At 50.4% G+C, this 24,722-nt stretch overlaps 6 protein-coding genes across 6 annotated transcripts; 2 read left to right on the top strand and 4 right to left on the bottom strand.

Annotated features, from left to right (window-relative positions):
- Window positions 1-36: 36 nt before the first annotated feature.
- Window positions 37-6,301, bottom strand: LOC117890691 (nucleoporin NUP188 homolog). Its single transcript, XM_034795683.1, has 8 exons — window positions 6,154-6,301; window positions 4,856-6,093; window positions 4,687-4,796; window positions 3,665-4,629; window positions 1,548-3,603; window positions 1,326-1,480; window positions 1,058-1,271; window positions 37-1,000 (listed from the first exon to the last, which is right to left on the bottom strand). The coding sequence occupies exons 1-8, from the start codon at window positions 6,177-6,179 to the stop codon at window positions 116-118; spliced, it is 5,649 nt and encodes a 1,882-aa protein (XP_034651574.1). The 5' UTR covers window positions 6,180-6,301; the 3' UTR covers window positions 37-115.
- Window positions 6,302-6,866: 565 nt separating this feature from the next.
- Window positions 6,867-8,751, top strand: LOC117890753. Its single transcript, XM_034795812.1, has 3 exons — window positions 6,867-7,052; window positions 7,521-7,704; window positions 7,775-8,751. The coding sequence occupies exons 1-3, from the start codon at window positions 6,983-6,985 to the stop codon at window positions 8,637-8,639; spliced, it is 1,119 nt and encodes a 372-aa protein (XP_034651703.1). The 5' UTR covers window positions 6,867-6,982; the 3' UTR covers window positions 8,640-8,751.
- Window positions 8,752-8,798: 47 nt separating this feature from the next.
- On the bottom strand, window positions 8,799-9,960 carry LOC117890758. Its single transcript, XM_034795819.1, has 2 exons — window positions 9,505-9,960; window positions 8,799-9,446 (listed from the first exon to the last, which is right to left on the bottom strand). Exons 1-2 carry the CDS (start codon window positions 9,869-9,871, stop codon window positions 8,803-8,805), a joined length of 1,011 nt encoding a protein of 336 aa, XP_034651710.1. The 5' UTR covers window positions 9,872-9,960; the 3' UTR covers window positions 8,799-8,802.
- A 117-nt stretch (window positions 9,961-10,077) lies between these two features.
- Window positions 10,078-11,008, bottom strand: LOC117890774 (general odorant-binding protein 67). Its single transcript, XM_034795844.1, has 3 exons — window positions 10,899-11,008; window positions 10,613-10,816; window positions 10,078-10,554 (listed from the first exon to the last, which is right to left on the bottom strand). The coding sequence occupies exons 1-3, from the start codon at window positions 10,944-10,946 to the stop codon at window positions 10,162-10,164; spliced, it is 645 nt and encodes a 214-aa protein (XP_034651735.1). The 5' UTR covers window positions 10,947-11,008; the 3' UTR covers window positions 10,078-10,161.
- Window positions 11,009-11,471: 463 nt separating this feature from the next.
- Window positions 11,472-12,805, bottom strand: LOC117890762 (epimerase family protein SDR39U1). The gene is made up of 4 exons (XM_034795822.1): window positions 12,667-12,805; window positions 12,152-12,594; window positions 11,858-12,088; window positions 11,472-11,798 (listed from the first exon to the last, which is right to left on the bottom strand). Exons 1-4 carry the CDS (start codon window positions 12,686-12,688, stop codon window positions 11,604-11,606), a joined length of 891 nt encoding a protein of 296 aa, XP_034651713.1. The 5' UTR covers window positions 12,689-12,805; the 3' UTR covers window positions 11,472-11,603.
- A 7,324-nt stretch (window positions 12,806-20,129) lies between these two features.
- LOC117890782 lies at window positions 20,130-20,782 on the top strand. The gene is made up of 2 exons (XM_034795853.1): window positions 20,130-20,488; window positions 20,553-20,782. The coding sequence occupies exons 1-2, from the start codon at window positions 20,188-20,190 to the stop codon at window positions 20,699-20,701; spliced, it is 450 nt and encodes a 149-aa protein (XP_034651744.1). The 5' UTR covers window positions 20,130-20,187; the 3' UTR covers window positions 20,702-20,782.
- Window positions 20,783-24,722: the final 3,940 nt, after the last annotated feature.

Here is a 24,722-nt window from a genome sequence, read left to right as displayed (position 1 = left end):
TGGCCCACGATGACGTCACTCGCATACTTGTGTGAATTCGATGTGTGACTGTGTGGAAACTTTATTGAAACTTGCAGAAGTACTCGAGAAACAGAAGCAACGATGGAGGGATGGCTCATTCAGTGGTCGGTATCACAGTGAAGAGCAACGACATTAGCTTGAGGTAGTCCTCCTCCACCAACTGCACTTGGGACTGCTCGCCGAAGCCGGGCTCCGTCGGAGGGGGAAAGTACTGCACTTCCAGGGCCGACAGTTCATCCAATTGTTCACCCGGATACAGGCGCTTCCTGCTGCCCAACTCCCCCGAGCCATCATTGGAGCTGCCGTCGATGCCCAATCGCGGGGTGGACGAAGTGGCCAAGTGCTGGGCTCCAGTCGGACCGTGTCCCGCTGGAATGGGACTCAGCTCGCGCGTCATATCAAAGTTATTCGTGCCAGCAGCCGGTGTGCGATGCTGTTGCTGGAGATGCAGCCGTCGGACCACATTCACCCGCAGCTCGTTGGCTGGCGCGGTGCTGGTGCGGCGTACTACATCGGTGCTACGGCTGCTGGGGGAGCTGGAGCTCCGAGTGGGATCCAGGAAGCTCAGCTTGAAGAGCCCGTGTTTGCGTCGCAGCCAGGGGGAACGCGAGTCGCGGCTGTCGACGATCACCTTGCGGCGCACAAACTCATGGAAGCAGAGGAGTTCGTTGCTGATGTCCCGCCGCACAACCTGCTTCCAGCGCGGCTCCAGCTCTGCGGAGCGAATCATGTAAATGCCCTGCGACGCCACAAACATGAGCAAGTGCTCCAGGGCCAGCAGGCAGAGGTGGCTGTCCATGTTCGAGAGCAGCTCGCTGGCGGGACAGCTGGCGGATACAATGGAGGTGCTCGACATGGTCTTGGAGAAGGTGCGGTTGGTCTGCAGCATTGATGCACTCTCCATGTCCGACGCCTCGCCAACCTCCTGGCTGACATTGGGCAGAATGTTAAGGGGCACCTCGCTGAAGCCATGATTTTGCTGTGGATTCAAAGAGATTAGTGATTTATGCGCAAACGGACAGGGCAGGCAGCATACCATATTGAGAGCCTTCACATAAATGCTGACCAGGTTGAGGATCATGCTAAAGGTGAGCGTTACATTTTCCTCGCTCAGCTTGGGTGCTCCGAACTTCACGTCGAGCAGCGGTGACCATTTGTACGGCTCGTAGACGCTGGAGCAGATTAGTTCCATCAAATCGGGGCTGAACTGGAGCAGCGACTTTACACAGTAGATGATGATGTCCGTGAGGCTGTGGGTGTACCAAAAATATATCCACATTATCCACAAGACAGTCACAACTCACTTGTTGCAGGCGGAGATGAGGTCATCGTCAATGACAATCGCTGCGGTGCTGCGTATGATCTCCAGTTGGCAGTGTCTGCCGGCCAGTAGACACTTCAGATTGCGCTGCTGGTGGAACAGGGTGGAGACGTGGCACAGCAGGCTCTGCATTGCACGCTACAAGGACAGAAGATAAGATGGGTCAAGGTCAAGTCGTTAACCCAATGCGGCACACTCTGCTCACCATTATATTCATGAGCGACGTTTTGTGCTCCTGTGCCCACTCTTTGTGGTGCTCCGTCAGGCTGGCCACCAGTGAGACGGTGGCCTTGATCAGCTGCATGGCAGCCGGCTCCAGTGACTGCTTGCTCAGCAGCATGGCATCCACCAGATACACCTCGTGTATGCCCACAAATTGTAGGGCAGTTTTCAGAAAGCAACCCTTGTGTTTCTCGTAGATTATATTCACAAGCTCAATGCCCCGGGCGTAGACAGGCCACCAGTGCTCGGGGGTCCAGCTTTCGGCATCCGCCGTGGGCTTGTTGAACTCGTATTTGGCCTGGACGAGTTCGCGGGGCGGCTGCAGGCTCAGCCACAAGTACTCACCGATGTCGCAGTGCAGAAACTCCACGGAGCAATGGCTCTTGGCGAATACGATGAGGACGTCCAGCAGGTGAACGGTGAGCACATGCTTGTTGTGCAGCGGCAGCGTGTGGCCGATGCAGCGCAGAAGACGTTGGAACAGGCGGACGGACACAAAGGGCAGATCCCAGTTGCCGGGTCCTTCGCTGTGAAATGTCGTGGCGACGGTCTTGAGCAGGTTGAGGCACAGAATCAAAGAGTTTGTGGATCCCGTACTCTCCGTACTCTCCACCGACTGCCGCCTGTCCAGACTGACCGAGTTCTCCATGCTCTGCAGCTCCGCGCAGATGATGCTGACCACAGAGTTGAGGAAACCCAACGATATGGATGAGTCGCGGATGAGCAGACGCGTGTAGAGGTGAGCGCTCTTGGTGATGATGGCCAGACAGGCCTCCTTGGCGCGCACGTGCAGGTCCTCGTAGCAGGAGCAGATGCGGCTCATCAGCTGCAGCAATTGCTCCATCAGCTCTTCGTCCTCCTTGTCGCTGTTCGTGTACGAGTGATTCAGCTTCAGCAGAATGAACACATAAAGCTCTGCCAGCATTATAAACGGACGCATGTCCTCGAGGTAATGCGAGCGATCGACCAGCACGGTCAGGCACTTTTTGGACATCAGCTTGAACTGTGGCTCCGGGATGCTCATGAGCTTCGGCTGTTTTTTCAGCATTATGACAATCAGATCCTTGAACGCCTGCAGGCAGCAAATCCAGTCCGGCAGCTCGTCGGAGCTCGAGGTGACAACGGCGGGAGCCTTGGGTATGTCAAAGACATACTTGAGCCACTGCCCAAAGTGTTTGATCTCAAAGAACTTGGTCAGCACTTCCTTGAGGGCGGCATTCTCCCCGTTGCACGTGTAGACTTCGATGGACACGATGTTGAGGATCTGCGTGTAGACGCGGATGTTCGGCTCAAACTGACCGAGGAGCGGCGAGCAGAGCTTTTGCCAGAACTTCGACTGCGTCAGCAGATCGCTGACCAGCATCTGGAGGTTGTGCTTCCACAGCGAGTGGATGATGTTCATGATCTTGCGGGGCAGCGCCTGCTGTATGGTGAGTGGCTCCTGCTCGAGGGCATCGAGGAACTCCCGCATGTAGGTGACGATGCTCTCGCCAATGGTCGGCTGGCACTCCTTGCCGAAGAACGAGCGCGAGCTCTTGTCCTGGCCGTAGTTGACTTTGAAGAAGGCCTCGGTCACGCCCGGCTGCTTGGCTATGCAGGCATCCACCAGCTCCAGAATGGCTATCTTGATCGAGTCGCTCTCCAGCTCGTCCGGCAGCTTCTGTATGAAGGTCAGCCGGATCTGGTCGGGCTCCATGTCGAGGCAGGCCAGCAGGGACATGTTGAACTCCAAGGCAATGCGCTTCAGCAGGCGGCACGACAGGATGGGCAGCAATCTGTCAAAGATGTTGCTCATATAACTGCACACCGTTGGAATGATGCGCAGCGTGTCCCGCTGCTTCGGCTGTGTGTATATCAAGGCCTCCAGCGGAGAGAGTGATTCGTGGTCCCCATACACCGTGCCCTTCAGCCGCAACAGCTGCATCAGAATGCGCATCGAGAGACGCACCAGCATCATGATGCCCTGCGGCTGCTGCTGCATCCAGTTCGTCTCCAGCTCCATGGAGTTCTGCAAATACGAATTGCCCACGCCCACAAACCTAACCAAAATTAGAGAGTAAATAAAGTCAAATTCAGTTTGAAATCAAAGGATAAGCTCACCTGAGCAGAATCATTCCGTTTTCCAGATTCAGCAGCGAGTAGATGCACACCTTCAGGAGGAGCTCACGGTCCTCGCTGCGCGGCGCACTGCCGGTGCTGACGAGGTCGAGTATGTCGCAGATGTAGCTGAGAATCTCAAAGTAGATCTTGTTCTTGTCTTGATCCGACCGAAAGTGCCAGGCATGCACGTGGGGAAAGACGTCGTGCAGCACGAAGATCAGGCCGGGCAGCTCGACCTGCAGGTAGCGATTGCGTTTGAGCTTCGTGTAGGTGCGCAGGAAGGCGAGGTAGGCGAGCAGAAAGTCGTAGCGCTCGAGCTTCTTCTCCACATTGTCTATGATGCAGCCGAGAAAGCGCGCCTGAAAGCAGGCGGCACTGCCACTGGCATAGAGCTTGTAGTCAGCCACCGAACCATCCGAAATGCTGGGCAGAATGCCCAAATTGCTGACGCGCGCGAATATCTCTTCGTCCACCAGCGGCAGCAGCGCCGTGCAAACTTTGAGGCATGTGGACAACAGCCCCACGGGGGGGCACTGCACCGTCTTGAATTTGTTCAGCAGATCGATGCACATCTCGGTGGGATGCACCATCTCGGCACTGATGCCCGCAACCGATTGCGTGCACTGCACGGCGCACTCGAGGAACTTCAGACCCGTCTCCACGCGACGAATGCGATCGTTGGTCTCGAAATCGCCGTGCAAATGGCCCGTCTCCTTCAGCAGGCAGTTCATCTCGTGGTGCAGCGAGTCAAAGAAATTAACTTGCGTGCGGAAGTGCATGTAGCAGCCCGTGGGATGTTGCACGGCCGTGCAGCTGGTGCCCGCGGGTATGGTGAAGTCTATGCGCGGATACGGACGCACGCTGGCCGTCAGCTCAAAGTCATCCGTGCCCACTTCATTCAGTTTGTGCTCCCTCTCGTCGTACATGAGCGCCAGTATGGGCAAAGACTCCAGCTGCTTCTTGATCTAAATATACAAATATTTATAGAATTGATAAACTAAACCACTGCTCGCATGTCTTACATAGTTGCGCTGTCCGCCTTTGGTCAGTGCCTGTCCCAGCTTGGCCAGATTCGTAAAGTCCAGGGGAAAGTTCTCCAAAAGAGTTGTGTAGAGCGAACGCGCACCAGTCTCTGCAAGCGAAGGGTTCATTTAATTAACAAAATCCTCGAAATTCACTTCGAATACGAACCTTCACGACTGCAGAAATCCTTGGCCAGCTGCGGCCAGGACAGGAGCTCGTATAGCAACTCGTAGATGCCCTCGTAGCGGGCACAGCTGCCGTCACCGTCGAAGAGGTCGCACATGTATCCCACCTGGTTGTAGACGGTCTTGCGCACAATCCGAGAGAGCAGACTGTCGTCCGAGAACATTGGATGTGTGACAATCGAGTGGAGCTCGACAAAGCATTTGAGATCCACGGCGCGCTTGCCCAGATGTCGGCAACGGAGCAAACTGGAGGCATCATCGGCGTCGTTGGTGCCACGCAAACGCATGAGCATCCAGAATAGCAGCAGCGGTCCGTGCTCCTGCCGGTGGTACATGCTGGTTATGTCCACATCGAGACACTCGACCAGTTGCTCAATGAGTTCGCTGTGTTCGCGGGGCTCCTCGAAGTCCAGGCATCTCAGTAGCAGCGCCATCTCCGAGTAGGTGAGGCTCCGCCTCAATTGTTGATGGTAGGCATTGCCCTCGTCCAGGGTCCTGTGCGTGCGACCGAAAGAGTGCTGCTTGAACACCGAAAAGAGCCTCTTGATCTGCTCCAGCCCCATCGGCAGGTGCTCGGTCATCAGCAGGAGGATATGCAGAACTTCCTTAATCTCGCGCGAGTTTCGCTCGGACCAAGCCTTCAGACTGTCGGTGGAGTAGAAGCATTCGCCCGCTGCCAGCTTTCGCGGTGGCTGCTCATCGATCAGACTCTCCAGCTGATCGAGGTACGAGTCCCGCAGGCGAGTCAGCGTCAGCTTGTCCACCACTTCGCGGTACTCCTTGTGGTACGGGTGGTTGGGCACATTGTAGAACACGATCAGGTTCTTCACAATCTTCAGCACGATCATGCGCTCCAGGGAGTAGTAGTGTCCAATATCCGCAAGTAGCTTGGCCATAGATGTCTCTGTGGATATCAGCTGCGTCAGCAGACTGGCGGAGCCGCGGTACTCTTGGGTCAGATAGTAGCATAATATTTCCCAGCACTGTGCCGACTCGATGTTGAGCAGATCCTGCAGGCGCTCTGTGAACGACAGCAGCTTCTCCTGCTTCTTGTCTCTCAGAAGAGCCTCCAGCTGGACGTCGGATGCGCTCTTGGGCTTGAACTGCAGTACGCCGGCTTGTAGTTCACTGCACACACTCATCAGCTCCTCCCGCACCATTGCCCGTGGAGTTTCATGGTGGATGCCCGACACCATTTGCCACAGGCGCTTCCAGTCTTTGCTGCAGGCGACAGCGGCATTATTACATTTGATCCGACACAAGAGGGTTGCTAGTACTTACATGACATACTTCTCCACGATGGGCATTGTCTTTGTTCTCGCCTAACACCTAAATTATAAGATTGTAAACAAAACAAGAATTTCCACGCGCGAATTCGCGGCTTTGCGTGCTGCCACCTGGCAGCAGGCGCGCTGCCAGACAGCTACGCCCAGCTATCGATATATCGATATGAGTGCTGTCACGCTGTCATGATGAAATGCTCGTTACAGTTTGAAAAGAGAAAAATTTATGATACAGTAGGCACTAGAAAAGAATAACTGAAATAAAATAGCTGTTGCCATGAAGAATGAACATTTTTCCATGCCATGGATGTAAATGTTTTAGAGTGTAATTAGCAATTCAATAGGTACTAGAATGGAATAACCTCTCTAGAAATATTTTTGTTAGACATTCCATCTTATCTTCACGTAAACAGGGTGGCTGCTGGCTGCTGCTGCTTAAAGACCTGCCAAGGTGTGCAGAGTGCGCAGATGCTGAACCTCCCACGACCCACCAACCCACAGTCCAGCGCTGGTCTAGATACTCGCACGCCGCACACTATGCTGTTTCTCTAGCTGCAGCTTCCACACCACAGATCTGAGCTGGCGAGAGAGAGGCCATACGGGCCCCATGACGAAGCGCGAGGCAGAGAGAGACAGAGAGTAGGCGCAGAGGCGAATTTCCAAATTTTTGCCTGGAAGCTGCGGCCAGCCAAATGTCCTGTTAGTAACAGAAAACTATCGACAGGCGAAAGGTCTAAAATCCACCCAAGGCTGGCTGCCGTCAGAGTAAAAAGTTGAAAACTTAAATCGTGGCATAGTGATACAGGCAACAGCAACACCAAACTAAAATGGCGCAAATACAATTGAATGGCGCAAATGTGCAATCCAATGGGAATAGTAATATGGACGACAATGAACGTAAGTCCTCATACCAGTAATAGCAGCCAACAATACATACATACTTTATGTAAATAGCGGTGCACTATATACTATATATAGAGTTCGAAACTTTCTTTGCAAGTTTGTATGTGCAAGTGGGCGAGGCGAGGTAAGAGTCTGTGTTGAGGCTGAGGCGAGGCTGCGGCTATGATGTACTTAAACCGCAGCACCATCAGCCAGAGCTAGCATATTCCCGTGCTAGGATGTGGGCTGGTGGTGGGTGGTAAGGTCACATAGAGAGAGATAAAGCAAACACAAAGAATAAGATATAGCGAGAGAGAGAGTGTGTGTGTGGAAGGTGGAAGCTGGAAGGTGAAGGATGCTGAGCGAGAGAGTGCCAGCGCTGCCATCTAGTTAAAAAAGCAACAAGTATTTGTTTTGTTTTGTTTTTTTCGTGAAGTGGTGTAATTTCTTCATTTCCGTTTGCATTTCCGTTTCCTCTTGCAGCCTACCAAATCAGCGACACCGACTTGGACGAGCTGGACGATGACTGCCTGCTGGAGGAGGCCGAGCTGCCGGGCGGCGCCAACAGCCTGGGGCGTGGCCCATACGAGCGTGCCTGGACCACAGATGCAACGCGAGCCCTCATCCACATACGCGGCCCCATGGAGGGCAACTTCACGGAGGGCAGGTATGTACACACTCCACTCCAGTAATTGGTAAAGGTTATCTTTTGCTAATATTGATATCCGGCTTTACAGGCAAAAGCGAACAGCCCTCTGGCTGCACTGCACGCGCCAATTGCAGCGTCTGGGATTCCGCTACAGCGCGGCCAAGGTGCAGAAGAAGTGGCACAACATCCTCATCACGTACAATAAGAATCTGACCAAGAAGTATGTGTCTGGCTATGTCCACTGGGAGTTCTTCGAGGAGATGTTCAAGTACTTGCAGGGCAAGAAGGCCGACATGTCGCAGTCGAATCCGGCACCACAGCCACAGCAGACACAGGTACAGCAAACGAACCAGCAGGATCAGCAGCCACTTTTGCAACAGCAACCACAACAACAGTTACAGATGCAACTGCAGCATCAGCCGCAAGCGGAACTTCCAGTGCAGTTCCAGACAAAGCCTGGAACCCCACAGATCACGCTCCTGAAGGAGGGACAACCGTACATTACGCCCGTGGATCAGGTGCTGCTGCAGGAGCAAATGAATCAGGATAGCAAGTCCAACGACGAATTCGACGAGGACAGCAGCAACAGTCTGTCCGAGGTGCGTCAGCCGAAGCTCGAGTACGATGCGGACCAGGAGCAGGCCGCCGAAGCGGAACGCACCAACGACAGCAGCCAGCAGCTGGAGGCCACCAACGGAAAGATTTTTGACATGGCTCCGTCACAGGGCCAGCCACTGACGGACGATATCTGGTGGAAGGACTACTTCGAGCGCAAGCTGGATGTGGAGCGTGAGAAGATTGATCTGCAGCGCAGTCTGCAGCGGGAGCAGGTGCAGATCCAGAAGATGTCCATGGTGCAGCAGGAGCGTATCGAGCGGATGAAAATCGATGCCATAAACAGTCTGACGGGCACCCTGCAAAAGCTCGTCGAAGCCAAGTGCCGACGTGCTTAGATCCCTATTTCTTCCCCCCTGTAGTTGTGTATCTTTAATTGAATTGATGTGTAGCCTCCTTCTGAGTGTATCCTGGTCATGTGTAAATACAATTTCGGCAAACTATATTCCAGCTATTCAACAGTTGAGCATCTAAAACTTTAAAACTAAACCCAATTTCGATCTACAACTGCCAATCAACCTCGAATATGCTGGCAATGGAACTCTGCTTTGGGTTGGGCTTTTGCAGGCCATAGCTGAGCAGCCACAAGTCGGTGGAGAAGACCAAAGCCTCGCCTGCGTTGAGGCGCATCCTTAGACTTGGACATAGTCCATCGTCGCACGGATTCTTGGGTCGAAGCACCAGCTCAAAGTGTCCGCTTAGCTGCTGCACAAAGATCAAGCCTCGCACATCGATCTCCGTCTGCGGTCGTTCCTGCTGGTGGGCTATCAGCAGCCAGCTGGAGTAGTAGGGTTCCAGGTGCAGCGGGTAGAAGTAGGGCCGCTTCAGATAGAGCCTCGAGGCCTTCACCGCCCTCCGCTGGCAGTTGCGCAGCTGCAGATGCCAACGAGTAGATGGTTGGGCCTGGAGTGAGCGAATCTTCTGCAGAGCTGCATCCATGCTGAAAAGCTTCCTCAGCAGCAGATTGCTGGACACGTCGCAGGGCTCGCTGGAGATCATCTCTGGCGCTGATTCACCTATGAGCCACAGCAGGCTGTCCAGATCCGCTTCCAGATCGACATCGGTGACAATGACGGGTAGGCCGCGCTCCAGGAACTGCGACTCCAGCATGGAGTAGCTGACATTGGATGTGGTGGCTATGCCCTCTAAAAGGGAATGAGAAGGATGAGACTTAAAGCTTCGTTTTCCCCTCCCAGAGCTCACCCAGCGACTCGCAGAGTACGCAGTTCTCCCACAGAGTCTCATGTCTGCCCAGAGCTGGACCCTGCTCCGCCACACGCTGCTCGCCTTGCGGTATGAGGCACTTTCCTTGGTAGTGTGGTGTCCAGTCCCAGTAGGGCAGCAGCTGGACAAGCAGCAGCCTGCCGACAGCGCTCAGCCACCAGGCAAAGGCATCGCAGTACTGCCAAAGCAGATAAACCACCAAAAGGGGCAGCAAGAGGCGCAGCCATCGCATCGCTTTGGCCCGACGTATCTGCCAGATCAGAGGTTGGCATATGGTGTGCATTTCCTTGGCACTGAACTGCTGCCTGCGGCAATCTCCCAAGAACTGTTCCAGCTCCTTCTCCATGTTCTTTACCCGCCACCGGACGCAACTTGAATGAATCCTTTGCCCAGCAGCCCACACGGATACAGTGGTTCGCCTCCGCCTCGCACATGCGCGCGCTACAAGCAATTGCTTTGAGGAAATCTAATTTTCTGATTCATTGCGCGCCCAGACGTGCAACATTGCGATAAGTGGCACAAAGGATGCCCCCAGCGGAAGCCGTGGAACTGGTTGAGCTTTAAAATTTATTGGGTCGCGTGCCCTAAAATAATTGTTGGGTGGAGGACATTAGGTGTCCTGCCTTGCCTGAGAGTCTAGACCTTCTCGGAGGACAATGGTGGACCACCGCGAGGTCCCTTGCAGTTGGTAAAGAACTCGCGCATATCGGTGCACTCTTGGGCATCGTTCCTAATGGAGTCGGGGCAGTTTTTCATCAGATTCTTGAACACACAGCCCATCAGGTGGCCGGCATCGTGGGAGCAAGTGGGCATGCCCGGCGGCAGAGAGGGGCGTGGACGCTGCTCGGCACTCAGCTTGGCCTCGAAATCGACTATCTTCTCGGCACAGGTGACGAACGCCTGCGTGGCAACATTCTGGAGATCAGTGCTGTCTGCAAACACCACCGTGACGTAGGCCTCGAGCTTGCTCTCGTCCAGAAGCCGGTTCTGATAGATGCCCGTCTCATTGAAGATGCACTCCATCAGGCACTGAAAGGTTTTCAATCCAATTAGTTGGGTGTCCCCTGTGGGAAGTTTGGATGCTTACCGGTGGTGGATGGGGATGGTGGTGACGACGTTTGCTCTCGAACGAACCGCTAGCATCGGTGGGCCTTGGTGGAGGTGTCACATCGGACGCCTTGCACTTCTCCTTGAGCTCCGCGGTGATGAGATCCGGCATGGGGCAACATGTCTTCGGATCGACAAACTTCGGCCGCTTGCTGCAGTCGACATCCCCTGAAGCGGCTGCGTTCTGTTAATAGATTTGTGAGCAAAGCTCGTTAGCTTTCCATCGCGTGCCAGCACTAGACTGTGTACAGTCAACATAGACATACCAGGCAGAACCCGACAACGACCAGTAAAAGCTGTGACCTGTGGAGCATTTTGCGATTTAGCAGCCTCAAACTATACTGAGCTCCGACCTGATTGGAGTCATGAATTTATAGAAGGTACGACGGGTACAGCAGAAAAACGATACGTTCATTTACTACAGATTGATGGTTATAACTACGTGTGTATATTCTCGTATTCCTATTCGTATTCGTTGCCCAGCGGCGTGTGCAAGTCAATTAAGCTTTTTATTTGACAATTTTTATTCCGTAATTATTTCAATTGGCCAAAAGCAGCCAAGGGCTCTGATTGATCTCGCATTATTCATTCACACCCGCACATTTAATTTAATTCTGTAAGGGGAATTTTCTTGGAGGCATACACGAGCCGCATTGTTCCGCCCAAAAGCGAAGATTATCGCATGGATCCATGACAATAGTTCGCGGCGGGGGCACATGACGTACCTGCGATTAAATAAATTAACTCTTTTATGAAATAAATTAAGTCAATAATGACAACAAAACCTGGGTGCCAAAAACTAATGAGTAAACAAATTAAATGGCATTTTTCAAGGCCCATTATCTTGGGATGATTCATGGATCTGCGCTGGGCAGAAATTGGTTTTAATTTTCATTTGCTATTCTATATAACATAAGGGAACAGGAGGGTTTGGGTTCCTCGAACTTAAGCACATTTGAGGCAAATCCTCTTCACTTTTCTACCAACTGCGCACAAGCCGCCTTGGCCGTGGGATATTTGAACTGGAAACCAGAGGCGAGCGCCTTCTTGGGCTGGATTTTGGCTCCGCTCAAAAGCAGCGCCGCGCGCTCCTTGCCAAAGATCGCATGGACCACAAACTCGGGCACATTGAAGAGGCAGGGTCGGTTCAGCGCTTTGGCAAAGGCCTGAGGGAAGAGCAAATAGTCAGAAATGGAATGTCGAATGGGAACCAAGAATTGCTTGCCTTGGAGAACTCCTTGCTGGTGACTATCTCCGGAGCAACGCCATTGAACACGCCCGACTCGCGCTTCTCCATGATGTGCTGTATGAGGCTGCACAGATCCAGCATGTGTATCCAAGGCATAATCTGCTGGCCACTGCCTAGGGGACCACCAACGCCCAGCTTGAAGGGCAACCAAATGGACTCGATCATGCCGCCGCCAAGTCCAACCACTGCGCCCGTACGTACAATGGCCTGGTAGAGGAAACGAACAGAAATCAGAAAAGAAAAGTCCATAGGAGCCACCTGTCCACTTACACACTTGCAGTCGTGCTCGCCTCCAGTGTGTGCTGCCGCCTCCCAGGCTACACACAGGCGGGACATGTAGTCGTAGCTCTCGACCTTATCGTCCTCTGTGTAGATCTTCGAGGCGGATGGCTGGTAGTGGCTCACGCCGCAGAGGTTCACAAACGAAGTGACCTGCGGGGCGGCGGTCAGGGCGTTCGCCAGAGCCTTGGACGAGTTTATGCGCGAGTTCCACACGTTCTGCTGGAAGCCGGGAGTCCAGCGGCGTGACGGATCCAATACATTCTGGCCAGTGACGTTGACCACGGAGTTCACGCTGTTCGGTATGCCATTCTTCTCCAGTTCGTGCCAGGTGATGCGCTTGGGCCCCGGCATGCGGGAAATGACAGTGACGTCATAGCCCTTGAGGGACAGGTGCTTAGACAAGTTCTTGCCAATGAAGCCCGTGCCGCCACCTGACAGCAGGATAACCAAGAACTGTGATTAATTCACCTGGCTCCAGGTCCTGGGCTCAAAATTGAACCTACCTATCAGCGTATGTTTAGACATTTATGCAATTATTATTATTGTTTTTATTTTAGCTGATTCCGAGTGACTGTTCAAAATTAACACACTGAACGCCCGCCTTTAAAATAGGTAAGCACTTTGTCCAATTTGGCGAAATCAAACTGCTTTTACATGTTTATTGTGGCCACCCATCCCACCTGTTTACGAATAAATTCGAAGGGGCACCGTATCATTCTACTAAGCTGCGTTAAACACTTTTAAGTTTCATTAATTTCTTAGTTTGCACTTAAACACCCATTGGTCAACAGAAGGTTACATATCAATGACATTTTTACTCGATTTTAATATTCTGTTTAATATTGCCATCCAAATTAGACTCTCAGCAGTGAAACTACAATTTTCTACGATTGTACAATACATTCGCCACAAGATTGGCCTACTCTTCATGACTTCTTTTATTGGATTGTATACAAAAATAACGATTTAGCTGAAAGGGTTAAAAAACAAGAAAAGAATAAACGCTACGTTTTTAGAATGTTTGGTTACGTTATTTGACAATATGTTGCTGGCCACCCAGTGGTATGGGCTTTTGTGTACCCTGTTTCCATTATTTAATATAAACATGTCGTTTTCAAGGCTTCTTTTAAACATAATAATGCCTCAATGTTCCTATATTATGCAACATTTGTTAAAATATCTCTCCAACGCAGATTTTACTGGTTTTTTCTACTGATTAGAGGCATTGATTTCCAGCATTTTCTCAATTCGAGGACATCCTTCCATCCAAGAGTACTAAATGTTGCTGGAACTATCGATAAAATATACCAAAATATACCTTCTCATTTTAAACATATACCGTAGTCTTAAATCATATTGCTCGATTTTGATGTTCGGCTTAATATTGCTAGCTAGCTAGGACTCGTAGCACTAGATATGTAGTTTTAACCAATAGATGAATCAATTTTCTACTAGACTAGCTAACTTTAAGGACTCTCTTTAATTGGATTGTTGTAAAATAAGGAAAACTAAAAATGTATTTGTAAATAGAACAAACGATCCACACAAATATCTTTTGGTGTTGCCAGACTGGTCAGAAGTTATTTGAAAGCAGGGCGCGAAGATATTCAGCGCAATAAATTTGTTGGCCACCCGGTAAGTGATCCAAAGTGCTCGACGCCGTAGATCGTCAAGGTGTAGTAACTATATTCGTTTGTATGTGTGTGTTGCTCGATAATCTTTGTGCAGTCGCGTCCCCTGAAGCTTTTAGCGTCACACCGTCGCCAAGTGACATTCAAAGTGCAACGATAAGCGAAATAAAGGGCATGCATTAAACTTAAATGGCCAGGTTCTTATCGCATGAGGCACTGCGTTGAGCGTTTAAGGCGAACGGAGGAGGAGGAGGAGCACCAGCCATAATAAAAGTGCAAATTTCGCATAAAATGCCTTTCACTCCGTATGCAAACACTACACCAAACAGAAGACCAGCTAGACGCATGTGGCTAAGTTAATGGTGGTCGACGGCGTCTAGCCACAGCGAGAGACGGCGATATAGATGTGGATACGAGTGAAGAGAGAGAGAGAAGGAGACATGAGTATGGCATGGCGTTGTGTTGCGAGGCAAGTTCAAGTGCAGCAGACAACATCCTTCCTTTGGTGATGTTTTGTTTTCGGACCAAGTCATTGGAAACTCATTTGCATATACAGTGGCGGCATTAACCGACGCGTCGGGTCGGCGATACTGCAGTACAAGGGGTTGACACTACTTTCTCCTCCGGCTCACACATCCACCCGGAATGTGGGTGTGTCGCCCGCCGGCTGGCATTGCCTTTGAACCATTTTTGGGAGAAAGAATTTGCATTAAGCGCAGCAATTATTGCGCTTCATTGAGTGCAAATGAAAAAGGGACAACGATGGGAAAAGGACCATAATTACAGGGTTCTGGCTACATTCTTATCTAGCCCTGCAATCAGCCAGCGAGCACGTACCGCCAACTGAATAACGTCCGCAGAGCGTGCAAAGCAGGGCTGACTGTCAGTCATCAGCATCGAATTATTCCCTGGTATCCGTTTAATGAGTTTCCTCCATGAAAATGTACTTTAATTTTCAACACTAGCCAGAGATGTAGGAGATGCTGGAGGATGGGCGGCAAAACTTTCCAGACAAAAGAAAATATGATTGCTGATGAAAAGGATCGACATACAGCAGACGAGACGGTACGGAAAAGTTGTCTTCTGTGTTGCTGTTTGAGTTGCACTTCCGGTGGCGGTGCTGAAGTGTGCCCAATACCAACACCACTGACAGTGCCAGTGCCAGTGCCAGTGCATATGCAGATAGAGATGCAGATACACGCGTGTATCTCTACAAATACTGGAGTGGAGGCTGGACAAACTTCTTTGTTTGTTTTATTGACAAACAGACAGTTTGTCAGCACTCCTCTTGGCTGTGATGCTGCTGCTGCTGCTGCTGCTGCTGCTGCTCCTCGTATCACTAACAAAGTTGCAAAGTCAATGGCACAACATGAACAAATATCCGAATATGCACCCAAACACCCACTGGCGATGGAGTGATTTGTGCAGCATGTGGGGCAGAGTGGGGGTCTGGCCTGCCATCTCCATATTGGCACCACTCCGCACTCCGCACTCCGATGCCGACTTTGACAGTCAGTTTTATGTGCGGAGAGACCCCCATGCTCTTCGTTTGTGTTTTTTTGTGTGTGTCTTTTTTGCGGTTTGTCTGACGAGGATTAGCTAGAGCTACATGGCCTGACAGTTGGTCACTTCAGTGGCTGGCTGACTGGCTGGCAATTTCTGCTGCACATGGCATAAAACTTAATTCTGTCATAATTACGATGTGGCTAACAAGTTTTGAATGTTTGTCGTCGGCCAGGCCCCATCTCCCCATCTCCCCATCTCGGGCTTATGCAACTTGAATGCAGCTGGCATTCAGTTTTGGGTTTTTAAATAATTGAAAAGCGCCCCAGAATGGAATAAAGTTCGTGTCAATGTCGGTGCTGCTGATGCACAAAAAGTTTTTCCCTTTTTCCCTGGGTTGGAAAGTTTCGTTGATTGCTCTTGACTTTAATTGAAATTTGGCCAGGCCAAGCCGGACTAATTGGCAGAGTAACAATTCCGTCGGCTGGATATTGTGGTGTGGGGTTAGCTTCCCTTCTCTTTATTGAAGTTCTCCTTCCTTTGCACATTGACCTGGCCGAAGCCAAATTGCTGACCCCGCGATGGGGTTTTTGTTTTGCTTTTGCGACTTGCAGTTGGATTTTGCGACTTCTTTTTCTTTAGCTGAAGAAAAGTTCAACAGCATCATAAACAATCTGTGGGGCAGGCGGCAAACATATCGCGCAGACGACGATTTGTCTGCCACAAGCCAAAACTGGGTCAGACGCAGCGGCGACGTTGCCAAAAGATTGCTGTCGTCGTCGCAGACATCGCCGTCTTGGTGGTCTGCCATCCTCAGCCACAGCCGCCCGTCTCGTTCACTCGGTCTCCATCCCATACCCATTCATGGCCATTCCCTTACCATTGATGACGTGGCAGAGTGTAGGGAAAACGAATAAAGTGACAATTCCAAGAGCAAGTCGGGGATGTGGGTCAAAAGTCGTCGTGCGGCATCGTTTGAGCCATCAATTTGAGCAAAACTTTTGCAAAACAAAATTACACTTAATGTGTTTTTGGGAAGCTATTTACCCGCTGACTTTTCCTCTCCTGCATCCTGTGTGTGATCCACCAGCAAAAGCAGAAGTTCCGCCTAAAATTAGATGTCCAAACAGCATTATTTCCACTCTCAGCAGCACTTCAAAGGGAGCCAAAGAAGAGCCCTGGGATGGATGGGAGTGCTGATGCTGATTAAAAGGATCTGATCTGACAGTTGGGATCACCCAGAGAGCAGATCAAAGGCAGCAGCAGCAGATTGAATATCGGAATTAAACGATTTGGATGCGGTTGAGATTTTTCCTCTGTGTCATATGAACAATGCAGTCTGCAAGCAATTAATGGAAAAGTGAATTACTATTCATGCCATTCAGATGCTACTCACCCACTTTCCCAGCGGCAGAGGCAAACTTGTTATCCATCAATATCGCAGATAGCCAGCCACAAACGGTGAATGGCTGCGACTGCTGCACCTGCAATGCTCCAGTGCTGCAACGCTGCAAGACTTGCTGGCGGCAATGTCGATACATTGTACATTGATTGCCATACAAGTGGAGCTACTTTTACTGCCCCATTGAGCCGGGTTTGTTGTTGTTTTGGGGCAGTCGAAGGTCTAATTGAGATGCACTTTCAATTGCAGCAAGCAGAACCTGGCCGTCATCAATCAAAAGGCTGCCAAGGAAGGATGCAGGGCAGCCGGCACTCGGGGCAGGCTAATTGCATGTCCTGGCAAATTGTCGCTAAACATGTCGCTGGCAGCTGAACAGCTGCTGCCCACAGAAATCCTTGTAAATTGCTTTAATTATTTAACAATTTTTACAACATGTTCAAGTGACAAACCTTCGCTCTCCCTCCCAGCGATCCTGTCCTGGCGGCAGGTGAACGAGAACCAGCAACTATTCACACCTGCACAGGACCTACGTGCAATTATTGACGAGCAGCAGGAGGGCAAGGGGAGCGGTGTGCAGTGTAATAAAACCCCAAGTCCAGTGGAATGGTATGCAGTGACCTAAAATTAATTAGGCTTTTAATATTTATGCTTTTTATGTTTTGCATTTGGTGGCGACAGGCCGCCAAGGACACGGCCGCAGAGACTCCTTGGCTTGACAGGATTTAGGTTCGTGCATGCCGGCAATTAATAAGACAGAAATGTGACCGTAAATATAAATAAGTTCCCTCAGCGCTCCAGACATCGACTAAAGGGTGAAAGATTCTTATCTACATATAAAATTACAAGCCGAACGAACCCGCCTCGAATTTTCCGCATACAAACTTTTTGGCCAATTGGGGGGTTGCATTTTCCAATATTTCTCGCACAAAGAGTTCTTGTATACAATGGGTCCAAATGTCCAAATTTCAGCAGCGGAAAGCTGCAGACAAGCGAAGACTTGCGGCGTGGGGGAGGGCAGCATTCAACATCCATTCAACTTTCAGTCTCGTTGGAGCCGGCCACCGGCGACTGCTGCTGCTACTCTTCATCATCATTCAACTTGACAGCGTCAGAAATAAGTTATTCATACAATTGAAAGCAGCCAACACAATTCCTGCAGCTATTGCTTGCTGAGAATACAGCAAAAAAACTTGCACTACGATAACAACTTTCAAACCGAGCACAAGAATGCTAACAGCAAGGGGATGGGAATGATTCCAATACTCTACTGGAAGATATCAAAGAAAATATAAATATAATAAGTATATCCCACTGCTAGTTAATTGGGTAATAACTAACCGTTTCTATGCACAGCATGCTGCTTTATCCGTGTGTAATGTGCCGCTTCTGGCAGGGTATGAGTGATCATAAATAAGCTGGCAGCGCAGCGACTTTCACTTGCCTGCCTCCACTTCGGCTATCGATGCACAACAATCGTTGCAATCGACTTGGAGGCACACTGAAAACAGAAATTAGCGAACCGCAAACAAGACTTCAAATTACCTGCACATTCATCCCAAATCAGATACGATACACACGAGAGACAATCCATTCGCACCAGCCTGTCAGTTGCTGGCGGGGATGACGAAGATGGAGAGGGAGAGGGAGAAGGAGAAGCAATCAAAGGCAAAGCATAAGAAAGGGTATCGATTGCAATCGACAGTTGCATTGGACGTGAGGACCACAGAAACAGTAAATCAATTCAAAGAGAGGCGAAGAGTAAGAGAGTAACTGCAATCAAGGTATAATTAGGCAGGGTGGCTGCACTCCACGCCCGCTCTCTTGCTTGAAAGCTTTCTGCGCTCACTGGTGGTCTCTCGTGAGAGCACTGTGCGGGAGCAGCACCTTGTTTTTATTAACTGTAAATGCAACGAGGCGCACATCCGCATAATCTTTTGCTGCCGTGGCACACTTCCAATGGCACTCATTCTGCCCCTAATTAAAATGCAACATAAAGAAAACATAAGCAAATAATAAATGAGGGGGCCCAAGTCTCTCGGTACGCAACGGAAATGTGCGTTAATCCAATTAAGCGGGCGATTTGCATATGCCAACTGTGCGAATGTGCACGAATGTTGTTCATTTAAATTGGAAACGCTGCTCAAGGAGTGCTGCAGCCACAGCTGCTGCAGTTTCCCGGCCGGAGTTGCAGCCACTTGAGTTCCGGATTTAGGACAATATCCTGGCGGCCCGTCTGGGCTGTTTTTGCGTTTGTTTTGGCCTCCCGTTTCTTTGTTCGTGTTGCTTAGAGGCCTCGGGGCAAGCCGTTGTGTTCTGTGTACGGAACAGTGGAATGAACAGACTATGCTGTGTCCTCCACTGCCATGTAAACATCCATTAAGCAGCAGCGATTTGAACAAATCAAAGTCAGCAGCAGGGCTCCTTGCGGCACGTGCCCGGACGGATGATAACATGGAACACCCAGATACGAGTACTTGCAAATAAACTGCAACGTAATGCGGATGGCCCATTGTAGCAGAGCAAACAGTGTGTAGCCGCCACCCCGGGGAGCAATATCCATCCAAGCAGAGGCAGAGAGACACAGCAGCGAATGAAGGGGCAGATGGGGACTAGGACTGTATACCCTCTTAAAAGTTTAACTTGTTCAATTTGCATGGAGTCGCGGCCAAAAAGTATAAACGATACTTTGCCTAAAAACTTTTGCCCATAAAGCAGCAGCAACAACGACGACAACAGACGACAGAGAAAACACATGGACAGGGGAATAATGGGCACGCGTCCTTTGTCCCCGGCACGACACACATTCGGTGTGGTCCGTTCTGTCTCCATTCCATGCCATCCCGTTCGTTGGCTTTTAAGCCGCCACCAAAGCAAATAGACACGTGCGCCCCAGGCTAGGGGGAGAATATTCCACAGCCGAGTGGGGTGAAGGTGAACTCTGAATGGAGGGGGACACACAATGTTGTTGATGGATTGTTTACAGCAACTCGAGTCCTTTGAAAACGCTTTCTAATCGCCATTCGGTCGTCTTGCAGGGCTTCTTCGTTGACCTTGTGGACTGCAGCCAGCCAGCCCCCTGATTCAGGGATGGTTTAGAAATATCACTTGCTGCGGAGTTTCGGATCCCTCCTGCGGTGATTTCGGTGTGACAATTAATTTTGTGCAGCTCATTAGGCTTGAAAACTTGTCAGTGCGGTGGGGGGACGGTGAGGGGAAAATATGGATTTGAAAGTACCCATTTTGGCTTTATGCCGCTACAAATTGGGGTTAATGGCTTGGGTCTCTGGTCCTCAATGGTTTTACATAGTTGGAGAGTGCTTAAAAGTTAATGGCCCCGCCAGATAGCTAATCTTCGGCAGAACGGAAACAACCCTTCTGTTGACAAGGTGTGATGGCAACCCTGCCCACCAGTGCAACTCTGTGAGCGAAAAATAGTGGAAGAAAGCAAGTCATTCGTTTGACATCTCAAAACTTTGCAATTTGTCGCAATGGAGAAACCAACAGCGTCGCAGAAAAAGTTACCAAAGAAGAATGAATTAACCAAGAAGAGGACGACAAGGACCAAACAGGAGTCGCTATCTGTGGAGAAACTGGAAATGGAGGAGGATGCGAGCGAAAACCAATCTGACGTCGAGACTGAGGACGAGGTTGACACCGATGAGGGCGAGTCGGGGCAGCAGGAGGCCGCCGTTGGAGTCAGCTCCATGTTCGCTGAAATGAAGGAAAAGGACGAGAAAGAGGACAACGCCAAGGAGAAATTTACTGCGGAGGATCTCAAGAGCATGGAGGGTGAGGCACAAAAGGTCAGCAAAGGTGATTAAAGCACTTATTGTTATGTGGTTCCCACACCCAGAACTGAGTCGCATGCCCCTTGCTGCCATGGTGGCCCACATCCAGGCCCTGGACACGGAGTTGTACGAGCTGAGCCAGCGCGAGACCCGAGAGCTGTCCCGCAGCAAGCACCTGCGCATCTTCTCCAACTACCGCCGCCGCAGCAAGTAGGCGGAGAGCGGGACAAATCATCTAAAGCATCTACTTACACAGCTGTTGTGGACTTTGATGGTATCGAATGGAATAAATGGTTGTCAGTGAAAGTATTTGCAGTACTACCCCTCATACGTGGCTCCACCAGGAAGAGACAGAGTCAAAGCCAAAGTCGCATGAAATCCGCTTACAGGCAGGGCTTAATTTCACGAAATGGACATCCACATGAACATCCATACCTCGTCTAGGTTTATTTGCTGGCCAAACACGCAAATGCACATCGAATGACGGAGCGCCCCCAAGCCCCGGACTGCCTTTGGGATTGGGCATTAATCGTGCATTAGAGTCTGGCTGGAGGCCATGCTGTGGCATCCGCCAGGGAGCCAGGGCAACCCAGGGCTTCCTATGCGCTTAGCGGACTCTTTGCTTTGTCTTCCTACTCGAGGTTTGGGTTTGCCACTGCCCTGTGGGGGTGGAAGTTTTGGGTGGTTTCCTCTGCTGTAACTCTATTCAAGGCAAATAGTCGCCAGTTTATCACATGGATTTGTGCTAATTTTCCCATTTTCTCGCTCACTTGGGACTCGATTGGAGTTTGGACAGCTCTGCCCTCTCGGGTATCCATGTCCGCCACCCCTTTGCCAGCCTTCCAGACTCCTTCTTAAGTTGATTAAATTTCAAGCGATTTGATTCGATTTTCAATTATAGCAACACCGAACTCTGAATGCCCCGAATCCATTATGCTAAATAAACACCAACTCTGTTCTGTCTCCATTCTCCTCTGTTGCTTCTGCGTGTCAGCTATCAGAAAATTCGGGGAAATCCCACAGAAATATTTTGGGGGGGAAGTCTGTCTGTCTGTGCCTCAGCTTTTTGATGCCCGACCAAGCAACTTCCCGCCCAATCTAACCCCTTGTGACTCCCTGTCTGTCTGTCTGTCTGACTGGATGTTTGCCATGTAGTATGATGATGCAGTCAGTGTCCTTCTCCGCCTTCTCCATTGTTGTCGCTGTTTGTCGTTGTCGCTTGGTGGTTGCGGGTGCAAATGTTCATCAGCTTCAAAGGGATTCCTCAGCGTCGTCAGTTTTTGGTGATTTGGGGTTTGTCAAAACACGGCATTACCCACCCTCCAACTCCAACTACAGTTGAATGCAACATGTGTCCAGGATTTGCGTCTGTTAATTTCCACCCCCCCACAAGGGCGGCAGAGTGGGAGGAAAGCTTAAGGGTGGAACGAAACGCCGCACCGCCTAATAGAATATGCTCATTATGGGATTCCGCCGCTGAGTGTCTTTCGGTGTTTTCTGGCATAACTCAAACTAAATTATTATAAATGAATTCATAATCCTTGCTGCTCACATGCCCAGCCCCTGGCATAGTTCTCTTCTGTCCAAGGGGTGAGATTTCCTTTTGAATGAATGATAAAAATGCAAATACAAGATGTGCTCGAGAGCGTGAAAGGATTCGCCAGTGATTGAATTTACTGCGTAGAATGGAAGCACAAGGAATGGGGATGAAAAGGTCCATAAATGGGTCTCAAAATTAAAGCAACTTTGGACTTTTCATAAGCCATCGAATGTGTTTTTAAATGATTAAAGTCATGGAGTTAGCTGTGATTGAACACTAAAAAAACTTCATGAATTTGTTTACTCATTAAAAGAGGCAGATGTTGGACAAAGCCAGCAGCTAATTTTTAGAGAATTCTTCATGCAGTTTATTAACCTTTTCAGCTGCACTTTGCACCCTCTCCTGCACCCTCTCTTGTACCGCAAGGTACCGCAAGTACCGCACTGTAGTGCGAGGAGAAAGATGTCTTGCCGGGGAATGCATTTAATTACCTGCCACCGAAGCGACTACATCTAATTATAGTCAAGTGGCAGTGACTGCCACACATTGTATGATAATTTATGCAAATCTCAACACAAATCATATCAATTGCGCTTGCAGTTAATTGCAGCAGCAGCGGCAGCGGCAGGTGCCTCCCCCACACTCCACTTCCCCTGCCTTCTTGTATGTTGAATGTGGAAAAAAAGCATTAAATTAGCCAAAATGCAGCATAAATTTCACACAGAAACAGAGCGTATGATGGGGCCAAAGTGCGATCCCATGGCAAGTGGCTGGGGCGTCATTGTCTGATGCCACTGGTTGGGGCAGACAGACAAAGGAAGACCCAGCAATGTCTGTGCCGCCAAGTTCGCTCAACTCTGCCACACACAGAAAGCACAGCGGCAGCAGCAGCAGCAGAAGTAGCAACAGGAAGAGCAGAAGCTCGAAGCAAGACAAAGGATAAAAGGATCCTTTTCTGAACTGTTTATCAAACACAAGTCGGAGTCATCTGTGGTGTTAATGTTTCTTAGTTGTTTGTCGTGTTCTCCCTCCCTCTCAGTCTCTCACCTGATGGTATCCATCTGCCATCTTCCCTTGGAGCTCGTTTCTGTTCAAATATTCCAGGCGAATGGCTCACTTGGGCCCAGTTTTGACGAGCTCCAACTCTGCTCTCTCCTCTTGCCAGGGGGAAGGTTAAAAAACTCATTAGGCGAATCCTTGGGCGACGGAAATTAAATAAAACCCCATTAGGCGCTCTATTTGCTTCCTTGTGGCGAGTGGGGGAATGGTGGGACCGCTGGCTGAAGGCCTCCGACTGGGGGGGACTGGGGACTGGGGACCGTTCCACACTTAATTTATGGCCACGCATTTCGTTCTCGTTCCGACATTTCAGCACAGAACAAAATCTAATTATGATAGATAGTTCCAAAACGAACTATGAGTTTACTTACCGCCTCCTCCTCCCTTACCGCCTTCGGCCCCTCCTTCTCTACGTGCTGCTGCAACGAAGGCGACGCCGTCGTGCAGGTGCACTCTGTCACTGGTGGGCCGCCTGGGCTGGGTGTCAACCGAAGATCTGACTTAATAAAGATGGGAGATGCGTGGCATGCCCTCGAGTGTGCTGTGTGCTGTGTGCTGTGGTGTGGCACTGCCTCTCGGAAGGGGGCGTCGTCATGTCTATATCCTAACACATTGCTGATCAAAAGAATCCGAAAATGCTTTGATTTCACAGCTCTCTTTTCGAGTCTTTTTCGACTTGGCGACTTTTCGACTTTGCGACTTCCGCATATGCTCCACGTTCCACCTTCCACCTACGCCAGTTTGGGTGGGCGAAACCGAAACCGAAATGAAATTAAATTTTTTGTCAACAATTTGGTAAATGTTAACTTTGCTAATTTGCATAGACCGCAGTAGCCCCGTAGACCGCATTTACCCCAAACACACGCACACACACACACACACACACACACACACACCGAACACCCGGAAACCGAACCCCAAAAGCAACCCCAAAAAATGTATGGCAGCAAACGAGTATTTAAGGAAAACTGCGGGGGAATGCAACATTTTGGAGGGTTTGGGCGCCGGATCCTGGCGCTGCCGCGTCTCACTTTCACTGCCACAATGTCTGCCCCTCGGTGCCCGCCAGTCCGTACCATCCGTAATCCCCAACAAACGCCGCCAGACACGTGCAATTTGTGTGAGTTTCTGTGTGTGTGTGTTGGAGTGCAGACAGGACGAAGGCAACGACTTGCAAGAGCAGACCGAAAACAGACCGACCCCAGCCCGGGTCCGTTGTGTGCCACAAATTGTAATGCAATGTGGGCAGGACTGTTGCTACTGCTGCCCCGCAGTGGCAAAGGAAGTGTATGCGATAATGATGGATTGTTTACAACAATGCAACGGTCCTGTGGCAGCCGTCTCTGCCCCGCTGCAGGGTGTGCATTTGAGCGTGTCCCCATTGTGAATTTTGAATAAGTTTTTGGCTAAATGATTTGATTACTATGCCCTGGCATGATGCGGTGTGGTGGGGGCAGGGCAGCCGCCACTGTTGCCATCTAATGAGCGTCGGCAGAGGGGTGGGTGGTTGGGTGGGTGGAGGAGTCGCGTTATTACTACGATGAATAGCAAAAAAAACGGGTATTCTCCAGTAGAACACTTTTGGAGCGCCGTCTTATACACTGCCACCACTCTTATACACAAAACCTCTCACGCG

The sequence above is a fragment of the Drosophila subobscura genome, chromosome E (assembly GCF_008121235.1).
Source record: "Drosophila subobscura isolate 14011-0131.10 chromosome E, UCBerk_Dsub_1.0, whole genome shotgun sequence".
Classification (NCBI taxonomy): domain Eukaryota; kingdom Metazoa; phylum Arthropoda; class Insecta; order Diptera; family Drosophilidae; genus Drosophila; species Drosophila subobscura.
Note: the sequence above shows the minus strand (reverse complement) of the source record. Positions and strands in the feature narration are given on the sequence as shown.